Genomic DNA, 17,363 nt, shown 5'->3' with positions numbered 1-17,363 from the left:
TTAAAAGAGGACTAATTAATATTATTAAAAACTCTTATATATTAAAAATTATTTACTATCTTATTTTTTTTATTTAATTCCTGTATTCCTTAATATATTAATTTATTACTATACTTTTTTATTTTACTTTTAATATAATAAATTTAAAATAACTAATTTATAACTTTAAATAATTTAATTTATAATTTAATTAACTAGGATTAAAAAAACTCTAAGGCTTTGCTTACAGCCTTTTCCTCTGCTTTTAATCTTTTTTATTAATTTAATATCCTTGTTACTATAAATATATTAGCTTTTTAATATTACACAGGAATTAAAAAATTCACTTATAAAAAAAAGCTACTAAAACACTATCACAGGAACAGCCACGCTTAATATATTTATAATAATAAGAAAAATCTTTTATTATTTAACAAGGAACCTTTTTTTAAAAATAATAAGTATATAATATATTTAAATTAAAACTATAAAAAAGAATATATAATATAAGAAAATTACACTTATAAGTTTTATAAGAAATAAGCTTAAATACTTTATTAGTTATTATAATATTATTTAAAAAATTAAATTAAAAAACACAGGATAAGAGTAAAATAATATACTTATAAACTACAAGCTAATATATATATAACCTTAAGGATAAAATTAATGAAAAGGGGGTATTATATTATAAACTAATAATTATAAGATATATACTTATAAAAATACCCTGGGCTAATAAACTAATTAAAATAAAATTACATTTTATATTATAAGCCACTTATAATAAATTGTAAATACTAAAGTAAGCCACTTTAAAGAATTATAATTTAAATTATAAGCTACTTAAAATAATTTACTATATAAGAACTATTTATTACACTTATTAAATAAAACTTAAATAGTTAGTCATTAATATAGCACTTTTAAATAATAATTAGATTAGTTATTTATAACCTTGTTAGCTATGTGATTATATTACTTATAAGATCCCTTGCATCTCTCTGCTAATATAAACTAGCTCTTGGTTTATAAATTGGGAACTTACCCTGTACTTACGCACGATAGTATAGACCGGGACGTTACACCCTGAACCTAGATATGAGCACAGTCTTTCGCACACCCCAGGGCTTTGTAAATATGCTAGACGAAGACAGTGCAAATATTATAATATGGCTTAGCGGAAACCTAAACTTTAACAGCTTTAAGAGAGCGTTTAATTAATGAGATGGCCTAGACCTGGATACTCCTGATAATGAAAATAATAGGCTAGATAACCTGTACTAGTTTTAATATCTTATAGCTAATTAATAGGTAGTTTTTGAAATAACAGATCTTCTTTAATCCAAGGATACCTCGCAAGCTGGGACTATATAAATTTCTAAGTCTGTAGCTGGGCCTAGAAAAATTATTCGGGCCACCAGCGCTGCCGTCAAATCAAACAAATCAAATCTGGTACCCAGATTTGATTGTTTGATAAATTTGTCAAATATTTGATACATTTGATAGGATTTTTTTTCGCTTTTTTGCTACCTTTCCCCCGTGTTTCCTCCCTGTTTTATTTCACTGATTATCTAATCTAATCTTATCTTATCGATATGATAAGACACTTTATCCTACACTTATTTTATCTAGAGTACCCTATATTTGATATAGATCAAATCTATCAAATAATCAGGCTGTTGAATTTGATTGTTTAATAAGAAAAATGAATCCGATTTGATTGATTTGATTGATAGATTTGATAAATTATTTGATTTGACGGCAGCTCTGAATTCCTAGCATATCATTCCGCATGAAGCTGTAGTAAGACTTGCAGCGGGTTAATAGGATAAACTAGGTGTTTTTATATGTGTTCTAACCTATCTGGTTATTCAGTTAAGATTCTGTTATACAAGGCCAATATCTTTCTATCCCAGGAGGAAGATTAGATATGACGTTATAATATTAAGCTTAGTTATATACCTTTTAGTATAATTAATATAGTAAGAACTTTATATTACTATTATTAGAAGCTTTCATTGTCTTCATGCTGTACTTGCCCTGAGTCTTCTGTATAGCTTGACCTTCCGTGACCAAAGTCAAAAAACTGCGCCGACCACGCCATCGAGTCAACAATTTCCGCTGGCCAGCAGCTGTTTGTTGGCATCAGAGACTCAGATATAGGCAAATGCTGTCTGTAATCGCCGGTATATAGTGAAGTTGTCATTGTATTTAGATGAGGCAACTGGTTCTGAAAGCTAGGAGAATTATCAAAAGCTTTAATACCCTCTTGAATACTTCTGGGGGTGCTACCACTAGCGTCTTCTGCACATAGGTAGTTAGCATGCATATTTGAGTTAAAGAGGTGCTTTACTTACTCCACTTCACGCCGCAATCCTTCAAAGCTTTCATCATATCTCGAGCGATTCTCGCCCCTGGTGAGTTTATACTAAGGGCATCAAAAACTTTAAGGCATGTTTCTGCATCATCAGACAACCCAGCGGTATTAAACTCAGAAGACAATTCAAGCGTTGACTCTGCAAACATGCTAGATACAAGCAAGATAGAGCTGGCGCATACTAAACATGATATCATCTGCCACCACGGGAATCCATGAACCAGCTCCTCTTTGCTGGAGATCCCATGCAGCAACCGTGCTGTCTCTCGTGCTTCCGAAATGCATGCTCTCTCGTATGCGCGTATCGGTGTCCAATCTAGTTGGCTTATGGTTGCATTGGGTTCGCCAAGGTGCATCAGAAGCGGATGGCAGAGATACGGGCGGTAGATGAGGGTCCTAAGATGGTGAAACTTTATGGCCAACATGTTTCGCTACCAATGGTCAGATAATAGGGACTAAAGTGTCTGGGGTTATATCGAAGAGGTAAAAAGAAAACTCGCCTGTCTCTTCAAGATATGTAATTGCTCAAATGTATGACCTAAATCAAAACGAAGGGCTCTCGGGAGGGCTAATTTCCAGTCTATGAGCTGTCGATCGAGGTCTTTCGTGCTAAGCAGGTCTTCCGAGGCGAAATGGCTTCGCCTAGGGCAATACAGGCTCCGGAGAACTCGGCCAACGATCCCTGAGAATGCAATTACCGCAAGAAAGTAGTCTCCTGATGATGGACTGTTACTAGTTCTCTCTTTGACCACTTCGCCAGTCCAATCAATCTCGGAATCACTAGCTCGGGCGGGCAATGGAACATTGAAATCATCATCATGGATGGCCGGAGGCCGACCAAGCTGTAGGGCAAGAAGTCGATCCAATACATAGACGGAATACCACACGCGGCGTCGCTTTTCAACCTCTGGGGAGTGGCTGGGTTTTATATAGTCTAACTCCTCGCTTTCTATATGCAGTCCAATGCTTTGGGCTACACGAACTGCTTGGCCAAGTATTGTCCAACAGCTATAATAATTATTAATATATCTTTAAATAGTCTGCTAGTATATGGGACTAACCTTTCTGTCCTGCACACAACCAGGAGGTAAAAACATCTTGCTAAAAGGAGTGAGACCTGGGCAAGTGAGCGTTCCATGCTGGAAGCTGGCGCTAATGCTAAAGCATATAAGTACAATTTCTCATATAAGGTATCGACAGATTCTTCTTTCCCCGGTAATGTCCTGTAATAAGCCCCAATAGCGCATATTGTATCTATAATATTAGTGTAAGGCTGATAAAAATCTAAGAAACATGACTTACATGACAGCGCTGTCTCGATGTTATTACAGCTCTGGGCCTTAGGAGTATTATGTTCTCTAATTGCCTTATAATCTCGTATAAAAGGCAATTCAGGGATGAAGGGATAAGCAATATGAATTGTTGTAAAATAAGCATCAATATAATGTTTAGCCTCCTCGAAGGTAGGCAGCAAGATGGTCGGACAAGGGACCTTGTTAGAAGATACTAGATTCTCTCCTTGGTCATAGCTTTCGAAATCTTTTTGCATCATAGCTGTCCCGTCTTGGGTTTGCAAAAACCTTTTCACAAGGTTAACAAACCGAATGTCACTAACCTCGCCCAAGTAGCCCAGAGGCCGATCGACACAGCCAGAGGGAGATTTGCTACGAGATTCGCTGGCCACTGCATATGGTAAAACCTCGGCCTTCGTGCTGGAGATGGCGTTATCAATCTGCGATTTGACACTCGAACTCTTCAGCAGGACTGCTTCTTGTTCCGGACCAGACGGAAGGAGAGAAATGACATGGTCCAGTAATCTTTCTTGTTGGTGTAGTGCATCGCATAAGTCTGGTAATCTCTCGGAAATGCTATGATTGAAGTGATCATCAGTTCCAGCCCGCAGTCGAGGGCGCTGTAACCGATAAGCGCAGGTATACCCGTAACCCCGACATCTACTGCATGCCGGTCGTTGTCCGTCGCACTACAAATTATTAGTCATGGAAGCAATAGGCCGCTGCACCCGAGCCCTTTACCTTTGACTTCATAGACCTGCATCTCTGACAGGCTTTAGCAACCCGCTTACGCTTGTATTCGGTATCCATGTTTGCTGGCTTGCCTGCTTCTCTTTCGATACAGCACCTTTGAGGTAGATGATATTCCTCCAGAGACGTTTGCTATTGCTCGACGGAAATATCGGATCAAACAAAATTTGGTGTGCTAAGTTTCATAAACTTTCATTCTCAATGCGCAAAGTGCATACCTGTGTGGCGCTTGCTTGAATAGTGAATTAACAAACTAGAACTGATAAATCTGTCGGAGCATTTTAATCATTTGTTGTAGTTCGTCCATCATATTAATCATGTGCTTCCGATCTATGGATAGTTTATTCGCTTGACGTTGATTTCACCCAAGCGGAAATACCGGCAAACATGGCCAATTGGGGCTAGGCTGTTGTGAAAGCGTGGCTGGGCTTTTCGGGCTTCAACGTCATCGCTGCTACATCACTGCCCGCTGGCTGCCCGCGACCCCTCATTTTGACACAGTGGATATACGCTACAAATACTAATAAGAAGGCTGGTGTTGGTGAACGAACCAGGCTTTGGTAATGTTGTGATATCATGGATAATTATTCAATCGCTCACGAGTATTGAAGTTGAATCTCAGTTTAGAGTCTATACCTTTTCCGCCGACCGACAGATCACGCGATCCGTTTTCAGAAGTATGAGAGATCAGAAGGAGCTTACGATTAGCTGCAATACTTTTATTATGCCTGTATCATTTTCCTCCATCGCCTCGCTTCCTACTAAACAAGTTATGGCCTAATCAAATATCTTCACCAGTCAGGCTAAACAAAAGTTTTTGAAGTAGCTTGCTTCCACTTTATTCGCCCGCTTTACGAGCGAAATTAGTATCCCCTCAATTGCCGATGTTACTTCGAAAATATACAACACCAATCAGACTACCATCTCCTCCAAACGCCAGCCGAGATGATATAAAGTGGTTAACAAATACGTTCGAATGTTGAAAATAGTTTACGAAATTCCATAGCCACACTTCTTGAATGCTCCTCCGCGACTCTTGAGAAACAGGCCAAGAAATACAGTAGATGCCATTGTATGAATGGGCGAAGAAGGTTTTGAGTTGGATCTGGATGCTTGAGGAGAGTTCTTTGCTATCCCTTCAAGACGTCTTTATTGCAGGTCTCACATTCCATTGAGGCAGCTGTCGTTATTTCTAAGGGTTACACCCAACATACAATCATTCAGCTGAAAATGTAAACTTGTTAAAACTTTGAACTCGCTCTCGCCCAGTCGCTTATACAATTGTAGCTTTCCTAGCTGATCGGGGCTGAAAACAAGTACAACAAGGCACTTTGCTAGGCGCCAGATGTTGTTCACCTTTCAAGCCACGGCCACAAGTTACAAAGGCATTAGGTCAACGGTGTTAGCTTATGCATTGCTCGATATTGCTATTATATGTAGCGGTATTGTATTAACGGCGGACAAAAGTCAATTGGCATTCTCTGGTGGAAGCAGACGAATCGCAGGACCAACTACCTTTTACTCTGAGCTCCTTTGCGTATTAGCCGGATGGTTAACTTCGAATTGGTTTTTGGTAATTTTGCAAGTGACGTCGCTGTTTTTGCCCAAGTAGATGTAATACCAAGTTTCCTCCAATATACTATATTTTCCCTACCACCCCACCAACTCCTCTTGCAGCCATCCTAAGTTAAGACCAACAAAATATATCTGCGCCTGCTTTTTTTGATAATTCCAGGCGACACCAGTCCAAAATGAGTTGTTCGAATGGCATATTATGGTGAAATTGAGTTCAAATGTTCTAACTCATACCGAAATATATTGAGTCATGACGTCTTTACTAGGCATTTATCTCGGGCGGAAAGAGCCGCGTTTCTTGTCTGCCTACGCAAAAGCTTAGACCTGCCTGTATATCCGGTATAGCCGACACCGGTGCTGCGAATGCAAAATTGTAGTCATAGGTAAACAACACTACCATATTTAGAGAGGAGTAAAGTTCGCTCCCCATGACTTCAATTGCCTGGGAGGAAACAAAAACAAAAAGCATGTTTTTCACCCCACAAGAGGCATCATCACCTTTAATATTTCGGTCGTTCTAGTTTGCTGCAACAATGAAGCTAGCACTGCGAATAGACCATGAATTCAGTCCGCCCTCGTTTCATCCAGGGGATCCACTGCGAGGAACATTAGAGATACGGGGATGCTTATTTAAACATCTACCGCGGATAACAGCAACGTTTTGGGGTAAGTAATGCATCGCAGATTGGGCTCATAGGATTGCTCGCTCACAATCATTGGATTTAAAGGTAGACTGACGGTCAAATCCTCCCCTAGCCTCAACACTTGTTGTCCTACTGAGTATAGCCATATAGTAGGCGTATCATTACAACGATCCTCTCCGGTGCTAACTAAATTTAGTTATTCGAACAATCGGAAGACCTCAAAATTTTGCAATCAGGTACTACCAATGACCATTCTAGCGGCTATGTCTATTTGTGTCCCATGGAGTTCAGGTTTCCGACTAGCCTCAATTGTGCGTGTAATAACGCCTGCCAGCTACCCTCGTCGATATCTGTCAATGATGGGGAACTCCAGATAAAATCGACTTATTTATTATCTGCTACCGTGGAGCGACGTGTGGTCGGGAAGTTAACCCTAAGTAAAAGGGTCAAACGGGAGCTTCCGTTCAGCTGCAACCCTAGTATTGTTAACCTCGCAGCATCATGTACCGTCGCACTGCCCGCCGATAAGCTAAATCAAAGCTTCAAACGCACCTTAGGAGGCCTTAATGGGCTCAACCTTGACGAATCTCTGCCTTTATATTCTCCGTCCTTACACATGGAGATAATCCTACCAGAGCCACCAGTTCTAATACGTGGACGGGGGACGCCAGTGAGATTGATACTCCATACCCCGCGAGAGTTAATGCAAGGGGCCGATATCTACGTCCGGAGCGTAGAAATTAAGATGCAGGCCACTATGTCTGCTCTACTACAACCTATGTGGCAAAACATGACAGAAATTCGCTATGCAAATACTATTAATGGAGCGGTGCCAATCAAATCAGAGCATTTTGAGCTGAACCTGGGGTCGTGGGGTACATTTATTGTTGTTCAATCTCGGCCATCATCGAATTCCTGCCTGCTCAAAATTGACCATGCAATTCAAGTTATTGCCGGTATATCTAATGGCTTGGAAAGCTCTATACAGGTATGCTTTAAACTAGTCTTACTGCTATCAATGGAACTAACATGAATGGCCCCTCATAGTACCTGAAAGCATCTTTAGACGTCCTCGTAATGGACCCTCCCCCAACATATCAAGCGGCGGCAAATAATTTGATGTAAATAAGATTAAATAATTGGCTATTATGTTGTGTGTTGATATCATATTTGTTTGTCAAAAAGCTAAGCTAAGCCTAGTAAGCGTTGTGGTTTGAAACATTCACTAGCTTTTACGCAGCTATCAAAATTTTTGTGTACATTTCAAGTTTCCAACATAAGCTATCTGCAATAATATAGATACAGGTGAATTTATTATGAACCTTAGTCTATGAATGCTTGTTAGAGATGATATGGAAACATTCTATGTTGAGAATGAAAGGCTAAGGGCCTTTCCGATATAGGGATGTCGCGGGCAAAAATGCAATTTGACCTTTAAAAATATCCCCGGTATTTCCGACACACCACTGAGTCGCCTAAAATCCCAAGACACTTTTGGTAGCGATGCGGTCATGCAAACACTAGGATATCGGCGTATTGGGTTGTGTAGCCGCTAGACTTTGACTAACCGCGTTAGTATTGTCGTAACTTATCAAGGTAGTATATGCTCAGTATTGTGCAAACATCTATAAGATCTTATAATTAATAACTTTACAAAATTGCAAATTGTCAAAGCGTACTTTAGGTACAATCTGAAAAGCCAAGCTCTTATAGACATGGCCTCCAAAAGCATCAGTAGCCATATACCTACTACCTCCTCTAATCGATGTCTACATCATGTGTCTGATGATGGCAGTGTCAACGACCAGCCCATCGCGCATACACACCGGGTCCCAACAAGACACAGCCATGACCAGGTAGAATACAGCATTCCGGACAGCTGGGGCCATCTCAGCGAATTAGCGCCTGTATTACCAGTCGAAAACCCCAACGAGTTGTCGCTGTATCGACATAGGACACTAGAGGAATATAGAAGGCCAGAGAGGGTATATGAGCAAGAGCATCGGAGATTAAGGTCACCAAACGCAGGTGAAGACCAGATCGCAACGGTAGAAGCCAACAGCTCGAAGTGTTCAAAGAAAACTGGAGCATGGCTCTGTTTACCTTCTGGTTGTATTGTTATGTGACCAGATCTGCCATTTGAGAATACAAATACATCGCCCTGGCTTGCCCAATTTCATCACAGGGTATGAGTGTCGGGATGTTTTTGCGGTATTCGGTTCGCAACATGTCCAACTCGTTTCAGAATTTCATTTTGAAAAATCATATATTCGAATGGAGTATGGTGACCGCTCTTCCGTTATGCAGGCGTTTGCCCTTATACAGGCATTCTATGGGGCGGACCTTTTGGTAGAATGACAATCAAATAGTTTATTTACTGCATAAGATAGAATATTTATCAGATAGGATCGTTATCAGTACGATTGCCAAGTTCCTAGATATTGGTACGTAATAATCGGGAAAATGTGTGATTTGATATAATTGCCCCCTTTCTTGGAATATAAAACCAATCCTGTGCAGTAATATTAAGGTACTACGTAACCAATAATTCAGCTACTCTAGTACAAGCTTTTGTCAGAACAGTAGTTATCAACTGTCGGGGGAGATATCCAAGTGCTTTTCGACGTATAAAAATACATGACTTAGTAAAGTAAAGTGTATATAGGAGAAAGGGTCAGGGGCATACTGGCTTCTAGAAATTTATGTGTAAGACACAGGTAATGGCAGCAATATGACCTCAGTGGTATTATTGATTTCATCAAACCCGACGTAGCCGGTCATTAGTTACGAATGCCCAAATCAAAATAGCATACGCGATGGACGCGAACCCAAATTGCTAGAAGGAGCGTTTTGTCTAGTAGTTAGAAGGTTGGAAGGCCTACAAGCTGTTCTTAGTATTTCCTATTGCTTTGAAGAAATGCTAAAGACTATCGATGCCGCCTATGCTATAGCAATAGGCCTGATTGGCTATTTCGAATTGTGATACTTATGATTGCTAGCGCAATAGCCCTGCTGTTAATAAATTAGACCGAAGGTAGACATGATAGTTTGACAACAGTCTTGTCGAGGGTTCCTCAGCTTCTCTTGAATAATTTCCCCACTGCCTACTTATGTGTCATGGATTAAAGGATGTGGCAACCATCGTCATATCTCTACAGTTTCTGTCCTACCCGACAACTAACTAGACAAATTATCAATTCCTCAACGCAAACGCTGTACATTCCAATAAGCCCTCTTAATTAGACAATATTGGTTTAGGCCCAATGTCACATTTCTAACCCAAGCGGACATCATATACTTTCAAAAACGAATAAGTATTAAGAAATTTTACCGGAGACTAAAAATTATTTGTACATCCTGAATGGTGACATATATTAAAAATCCAAAAGACCCCTGTCCTTCGCCCTTGTTTTTCTCCTCCCCCCCCCCCACCCCAAACCCAAGTCCACACTTCCTATCCTTAACTCCTACAGCGTTTTCCTCAGACTCACGGCTCGTGTCTACAAACTTCGCTTCCTTCTTCTTCTTCATCACCTAAAGTAGCTCCTTCCTCTACTCTAAGGGCCATCTCTACTTCCCTGGCCTCACGCGCACGTTCCATAATCTGCTGTTCTTTTGTTGCCGAAACAAACACTTTACCTGGCTTCCACCAGAAAACAGGATAACGCCGACGACCAACATTGTTTATCAAAAGAGCCCAGCCAAGCATGATTAGTGAAGAGGCAAGTATAACCGGCAGATAGCGCCAAGAAAGAGTAACAACTTGCGATTGAACAGCAGCATTGAGTCCAGTTGCGCCGGCGCTAGTCAAAGTGGGTATTTAGCTGCCTAAATCTCACAAATGTATGAGCCTTTCGGAGAGTAGTAAACTTACGGCGGATGTACAGCTCCGATTAAAACTTGCGCAAGAGCAGATGTTGCCATTGATAAACCACCATTCACGAAGACGTTGGCGTGGAAACCACCCTCATCTAGAAAAAGGTGGTAGTGTGGATTGAGGACGAACAGTCTGGTAATGCATGTGCCAACAAGGGCGGATACAAAATGACCGAGGACGAAGTTTCGGGGCTGCGCAAGTGGTGATTCGATAGCGGAAAACAATAGTACCGCCGAGGCACCAAATGAAGTGATAATAATTGGTGCATGGTAAACTTCTGAAAATGCTGTATTTGCCGACATAATTGCTTCAATGAGAAGAATACCTCCGAATGAACCAATCCAAGTAAAAGCGCAGACTTCTAACTTAAGTGGAATGTATTTTAGCCAAGAAAATGGTGGGAAACTTAAGGGCTCATATGGCGGCTGGGCATTCTGCGGCTTGTATCCAGTAAAGCGGGATAGGTAACCAGGCAGGCGGCCGCGATAATCTTCACGAAGCGCAATGTACTCTCCCAATGCCTCAATCCTCTCCTTCAGAGTAGGTTTCTCCGATGGTGCCATGGTTTGTGGGTATGCTGTGTGCTGTACACTTCGCAATTGCTTTCTCAGGTAGCAGCCAGGACTGTGTCTATTTCGATTACTATTGCGATGCTAGCACATTTCCTTTCATCTTATATGTCCAAGTTGGATTCAGCAAAGAGACCGCCCTGATCTGTGACATCACTTGACACATGCTACGCCACAATGACTGGAGCTTCAAGTATCTAAATGTAGTAAAGTTTGGGGTAACATCCTCGATGCATTTTACTGATTGAATATCGTTCCATGTTTTGCAAGCGCGTATTATTAGAGTCGAAGTAACCTCTATGATTAGAGCTAGGAGCATCGAACAATCGCAGCCCCCAGCTCAGCGTTCCGATATTGCCGACCATACCAAATAATCTCCTAGCCAAAGTCGGTCAAATGCGGGTATAAAGTGGAACATGCTTGATGTGGGCATAAGTGAGTTCCACAGCTGCCCTTTAGGTCGAGTGTACTAGAAGTAATATTCGATGTCATTATTCACAATTTATGCCACCTTTACAGGTCAATTTCCAAGGCAGAGTACCAAAAGATTTCGAACACAATTGCTGAAGTTGCCTATGTAATCCTACCCCTTCACCCCACTCTTCTGTTATCCAAATCGATTAGCCAGACCACCATGCACCCCTGTTTCGGTACAGGTAGATATACATCGATAATGATCAGCAACACTCAATTGTGGAGCGTATCAACGTTTACGCTACGGGATAGGAATGGGAATGAAGATCTTCATGATTAATTGATTGTTTTCTATATACCCAAAATGAAAACCGCATGCTACAAATACTAGTGTTAATTGCTCGAGGTAATTCGGCTACCGAGGGCAAAGTTTGTGGCTGTCAGTGGACTTCGGCCGACATATCCGACTTTCTAGCGGGCTGTTGGGATAAATTGACATAATGTGTCCACCAACACGTCGACCGGCGAGCCGTAGAGGATCCTGAGAGCTTTTTTCCCCATGAAGTGCGGTAAGAGAACAGTAGCAAGCGTTCGGGGATCATATAGAAAGCCAAATAATGGAAGTGGGAAATTTGGATGGTATCAAATTTGTAATCAGCGCCTACGAAATTATTTTTCTTGGGCGCGCTCGAATATCGTGGAATTCGGTTGTCAAGAAATTTCGCGGACAGGTATCTTAGTAGCAGACACAATCATTTGGAAAGAGGAATTTTATAGACAACTCGCTCATGTGCTTTTCTAATTGTATCTTTAAAGACCAGGAATCACGGAAATGGCGTTAGTATTTGTCCAATTAGCTTCGGCTTATTACCCGATGCTCACGCTTCCGACCTGATGGAAATATCGGGCGCCCGCCTGAGTCTTTCTCCACAGGCAAGGAATAGGGTATCTTGGTTCTAATTAGAATGATACCCGTTCGTTTTCCTAATATGATGTCATGAATATAATTTTTGCTACAGCATTAGTTGCTAAACAAGTCATGATGTAATAATGGAAGCTTATAGTTACATTACCCATGAACTATTGGAAACATTGCACCCTAAGCATGTATATATATAAGAGAAGCTTGTTTAGGTAACTCTTTCGCACTTCCATCTCATAGTGGACTGTTCTCATTACCGCAGCAATCATGGTTTGTCACTACGGTACTTTAAAGGTTGGCAACCTAAATACATTGCAATATTGAATACATGTTACACGAAACGGTATCTCTATCTCACCTTTCCATGATATACCTTTGTATCATGACTCCCGAGAGACTGTACTCAATATGGTCATTGAGATTCCTTGATGGACAAATAATAAGCCTGAGGTGAGTTACCCGGAATATAACATGCTATTCAGCGCCGTTGTTTGGTATTGGCGGGTATTTTGGGGAAGAGATATGTATAGATATCATCATCATGATATGAAGTCTCACTTCCTCTAATACTATTTCGAGAACTCAGATCACCAAAGACGAGAAATTGAATCCCATCAAACAAGACCATCAAGAAAATGAGCCTCGATATGCCCATAATACATCAACCGCTATGGAACCGTTATAGGCTATCTCAGGAGAATTCTTTATGGCGGAGAGTGAAAAATAAATAAGAAAATAAATAAGATCATTACAAGGATGAGTATTTAATTATTCATTTATAAATTACTCATAAGTAAAATGTATAATGTAAGCCGCTAGGTTCAGCTACATATTGGAGGTGTGAAACCGTCTGTCCAACGCAATCCTCCCATAACGGCAATCAGTATGACAAGAGACACTAACACGCTCGCTGCACCATAAATGTACGAATGGAATCGGCGGAGGCTGTTCAACTCCGCCACCCAAGTAGAGATCGTCGTGAGGCACCCACAGAATCCATCTTCTATGCCCTGTAAAACTTGGCATCCAGCTATACTGCCTACGAAATTGCTGTGAGAAATATCCCATGACATGCCAAGAACTGCAGTACCAAACACATTGGCCAGGAATGTCCCCAATGGAAACGATGAAAGTCTTCCGTTGAGGTACAACGAGAGATAAAACCTAGCTAAACATCCCACGGGAGCGAATACAAGCGCAAAGGTTACCTTCCCACGCCAATTCAAGTCCGGTGGCATGATGGATAATAAAATAGCGCCAACCCAGCTACCCCATGCCAGAATGACGACGATCCTGTCCAGAACTTTTCGAACAAAACGAAATGATAGCGACGGAATATATTTCTCCGTGCTGATAGCCAAATGTGCGCCAATATGTAGAGCTGATAAAGTCAAACAGACCGTAGTGATAATGACTGCTAACATTGCTAAGAACGAGTAACCTCCAGATCGGTTTGTAGTGGGCAATCCAAACTCATTGTCTGATAGAGCCAACAATACATCTCTTATGAAAGTTGAGAAGCTTGTGAAGCTGCCGCAAAATCCAGTTGTCAATCCAATATAAAGTGGGATTGTTTTTTTGGTTGATAGATGTGCTTTCTTCGCTGCGCTAAGGTCTATAACCGTCATAGAAGAGCCCGAGCCACTTTCTTCGTCCACCTCTGCTCTTCTTGCTCGAGTTAATTGTTCGTCATATGTTGGAGTGCCCCATTCATGCAGGAAGAGCATGCGGTCTTCGGCAAGAAAGCCCATGATTAAACTTCCCCCGAAGTTCGCCCAGATTGTGGTAAACAAAACTGGGGTATTAGGATAGAATGTTAGAGCTGTCAGCCCGATCCGGGCAAGCGTGCCCAGAAAGGAAAAAAATATCAGATATGACAGAGTGTATACTTGCGTGGCTAATTGGGACACATGGGTTCCTTCCACTTTTTCTCCGTCGCTATGGTTATTTGGACTCGCAGCCGTGGGTATGTTGCTTCTCCCTCGGTGTTGGTTCTGCCTTTCCCACTCTTGTTCGCGGCTTCTTGTTTCTTCCAAGTTATGGTGCCGATAAATTGCATTTTCTTCAGTATTCTCGACTGGACTGATCACTGCAAGCTCGTCTAGATTGACCCAGGAATCAGGGATGTCGTACTGTTCTTCATTTGGTGACTCAATTTCATTCCGACTCTCAGCTGGGTGGCGTATCCTTTTGACTGGGGTTGTATAGTTTCCCTGCGAGTTATGGAGAGATTGCCGAGCCATTCTAATCAGTCGGAAGGGATATCATGGAGCTCAATCCGAGATGAATTAAAGCGAACAAAAGTGTCGGACAAAATTCTGAACAAGCTACTTATGGTATAGATGCTCGCTTGGTTTGTTCATTCGCGAATTCGGAGTTTCGTTATGATTAGGAACCGCCAACTTCCGTGTTGTGCAGCAGAAGACTGGTAATGAAGCATAGGGTCAAAAATAGGTGAAAAATGTTCTTTTATATGTGAGACTGACGACGAGTTGATTTGTAGGATTCAAGCACCACCGATAAACCCGGACGAAAAGGCGGAAGGGGAGATGACTTGTTGCCGTGGGGAGGGCTGCCTCTACGGGTCGATGCTCGGTCTTTCGGTGCTCGGATTAAATCCCTCCTAGGCCAAGTTAAGATACGACAAAGCAGCCCTCAGTTCAAGCAAACTAATCAATAGCCGAAAGGAGGGCATAATTGCTAGACCCAGAGAGAAATGGAAAGAGGGAGAGGCCCACCTCTTTTTCTTTCTTCTTAAACACCCTAATTCGGAATTTAGCTTATGGTCAAGAAGAAAAAAATGCGCAATAGTGCAACAAGCTTCCTGTAGCCGGTATATCCGAGGTTGCCGAGGAGTTATTTGACCTATATATTCCTCATTTATTAGGGGTTAGGGAGGATTTCCTTTTTATGCAACGCTTTAGCCAAGTGGTGTTAAATAGGCCGGATATTGCGGATATACTACAGGCAGCAGGTAGCTGCTTTGCAGCTCCGGCAATGGCCAGAAGTTGGTGACGTCGTATTAAAGTCACATACTTTGTTATTTTTACCCGGTTAAATACCTGACCAAACGAACAAATTATTTTGATATCCAAATACAAAAACACTACAACTTACACAAGTACAACGGCCGCTATGATTGAATCGATCAAGGCAGCAGAACGACTTGACTCCCGGGGAAAGCCAACTGTGCAGGTAGCGGTCACCACATCCCATGGTACGTGATTCAAAGATGACGCACAAGTAATTACAACTCACGCTACAAGGTACCTTTTACTCCCTTGTTCCCTCTGGCGCATCTACTGGAAAACATGAAGCTCTGGAGCTTAGAGATGGTGATATATCACGATACGGCGGGATGGGCACCACTCAAGCTGTCGCCCACGTTGAGACTTTAATAGGGCCAGCTCTGATTGAGCGTAAATTTGACCCAAAGACTCAATTAAAGGAAATTGATAACTTTATGAAACAGTTGGATGGCACTGCTGATAAATCTAGGCTCGGGGCAAATGCCATTCTCGGAATTAGTATGGCATGCGCCAGAGCAGGCGCTGCGGCCAAGGTGTGTCATTCAAATTCTCTCTCTCATTACCAATGCTTACATTTACGTGTAGGATGTCCCCTTATATGAATTCATACGACAGGAAGCTGGACTTGAAGGCCCGTATATTGTTCCAGTTCCTTTCCTCAATGTTTTGAATGGGGGAGTTCACTCTGGAAATACAATGGCGTTCCAAGAACTTATGATTGCCCCAACTGAAGCCAAATCTTTTGCGGAGGGGATTCGTTTAGCTGTAGACGTCTACTTTGCACTCAAAGCAATTATTGCAGACCGTTTTGGTGCTCCAGGTGAGCCAACAAAATGGATGTACGAGCACAAACTTGTCTAACATATTACCTAGCAACTGGTATTGGCGATGAGGGCGGATTTGCACCTCCCATCTCGTCCTTAGAGGATGGACTGGATCTTATTACAGCAGCCGTTGAAAAGGTAGGGTATACAGGTCGTTTCAAATTCGGTTGTGACCCTGCATCTTCGGAATTTTTTGATGCAGACTCAGGGTTATACGACCTTTCTTTTAAAGACAAGACATCGAATGACACCCGTACCTCGAAAGAGATGCAACAGCTATATAAAACTATTGTTGGGAAATACCCGCTTGCTTTACTTGAGGACCCGTTTGCGGAAGATGACTGGTCAAGTTGGACAGAATTCAATCGCGACTGTAACATTGAACTTGTTGGGGACGATTTGCTTTGCACGAATGTGGAGCGTATTAAAGTCGCTTCTGAGAAAAAAGCATGCAACGCAGTATTATTGAAACTCAACCAGATAGGCACGGTATCAGAAGCTATAGATACGTAAGTTATATAAAATATTTATATCTTACGTCGAGTTTAAACAGGAAGCTAATAAAATACTTACAGCGCCAACTATGCTTACAAACTGGGATGGAGTGTTTTTGTGTCACACCGATCTGGGGAGACAACAGATGACTTTATTGCCGACCTAGCAGTAGGGCTTGGAACCGGTCATATTAAGTCAGGAGCTCCAGCTCGAGGGGAAAGAATTAGCAAATACAATCGACTTCTTGATATTGAAGCTAGCTTAAAAGAGCAGCACAAGCATATAATTTATGCAGGTTCTACTTTTAATTAAATATATATATATATATATATTCAAATAGTTAAATTAGTATTTTATATATTATAATACTATATATTATCCCAGTTGATCGAGCTAAAGAAAAAATTTAAAAAGTAAAAAAACAAAAAGTTAAATAACTCATGTATTATATTTAAAGAAATAATAAATGTTAAAAAAAAAGAAAAGAAAAGAAAAATACCAAGCTATTGAAACAGAAATAAAGGATTTATCTGCTGCAACCAGGTACTTTTCTATAATAACTAGCGCTCTAGGGGATGTTAAATTACCAGGCTATTTAAATATAGTCCGACAG

General features: G+C 41.2%; 6 protein-coding genes across 6 annotated transcripts; 3 read left to right on the top strand and 3 right to left on the bottom strand.

The window, feature by feature from the left end:
• Window positions 1-1,647: 1,647 nt before the first annotated feature.
• GGI43DRAFT_418968 (Zn(II)2Cys6 transcription factor) lies at window positions 1,648-4,880 on the bottom strand. Its single transcript, XM_083207618.1, has 6 exons — window positions 4,393-4,880; window positions 3,662-4,340; window positions 3,421-3,613; window positions 2,860-3,367; window positions 2,340-2,790; window positions 1,648-2,286 (listed from the first exon to the last, which is right to left on the bottom strand). The coding sequence occupies exons 1-6, from the start codon at window positions 4,459-4,461 to the stop codon at window positions 1,988-1,990; spliced, it is 2,199 nt and encodes a 732-aa protein (XP_083055204.1). The 5' UTR covers window positions 4,462-4,880; the 3' UTR covers window positions 1,648-1,987.
• A 1,629-nt stretch (window positions 4,881-6,509) lies between these two features.
• GGI43DRAFT_426605 (uncharacterized protein) lies at window positions 6,510-7,745 on the top strand (the record flags this gene model as incomplete). The annotated part of the gene is made up of 4 exons (XM_083208682.1): window positions 6,510-6,642; window positions 6,705-6,769; window positions 6,817-7,608; window positions 7,668-7,745. 4 exons carry the CDS (start codon window positions 6,510-6,512, stop codon window positions 7,743-7,745), a joined length of 1,068 nt encoding a protein of 355 aa, XP_083055203.1.
• Window positions 7,746-8,335: 590 nt separating this feature from the next.
• GGI43DRAFT_426604 (uncharacterized protein) lies at window positions 8,336-8,746 on the top strand (the record flags this gene model as incomplete). The annotated part of the gene is made up of 1 exon (XM_083208681.1): window positions 8,336-8,746. One exon carries the CDS (start codon window positions 8,336-8,338, stop codon window positions 8,744-8,746), a length of 411 nt encoding a protein of 136 aa, XP_083055202.1.
• A 1,312-nt stretch (window positions 8,747-10,058) lies between these two features.
• GGI43DRAFT_418961 (HPP family protein) lies at window positions 10,059-11,162 on the bottom strand. Its single transcript, XM_083207617.1, has 2 exons — window positions 10,495-11,162; window positions 10,059-10,423 (listed from the first exon to the last, which is right to left on the bottom strand). Exons 1-2 carry the CDS (start codon window positions 11,058-11,060, stop codon window positions 10,108-10,110), a joined length of 882 nt encoding a protein of 293 aa, XP_083055201.1. The 5' UTR covers window positions 11,061-11,162; the 3' UTR covers window positions 10,059-10,107.
• A 2,061-nt stretch (window positions 11,163-13,223) lies between these two features.
• GGI43DRAFT_432403 (FluC/FEX family fluoride channel) lies at window positions 13,224-14,701 on the bottom strand (the record flags this gene model as incomplete). The annotated part of the gene is made up of 1 exon (XM_083209569.1): window positions 13,224-14,701. Exon 1 carries the CDS (start codon window positions 14,643-14,645, stop codon window positions 13,224-13,226), a length of 1,422 nt encoding a protein of 473 aa, XP_083055200.1. The 5' UTR covers window positions 14,646-14,701.
• An 836-nt stretch (window positions 14,702-15,537) lies between these two features.
• Window positions 15,538-17,062, top strand: GGI43DRAFT_432402 (enolase; the record flags this gene model as incomplete). Its single annotated transcript, XM_083209568.1, has 5 exons — window positions 15,538-15,619; window positions 15,669-15,964; window positions 16,017-16,251; window positions 16,305-16,764; window positions 16,831-17,062. 5 exons carry the CDS (start codon window positions 15,538-15,540, stop codon window positions 17,060-17,062), a joined length of 1,305 nt encoding a protein of 434 aa, XP_083055199.1.
• Between the last annotated feature and the right edge of the window lie 301 nt (window positions 17,063-17,363).

The sequence above is a fragment of the Trichoderma evansii genome, assembly GCF_050947405.1.
Source record: "Trichoderma evansii strain SZMC 28006 chromosome Unknown GGI43scaffold_42, whole genome shotgun sequence".
Taxonomy (NCBI): Eukaryota; Fungi; Ascomycota; class Sordariomycetes; order Hypocreales; family Hypocreaceae; genus Trichoderma; species Trichoderma evansii.
This window is presented reverse-complemented; position numbering and strand designations above follow the sequence as displayed.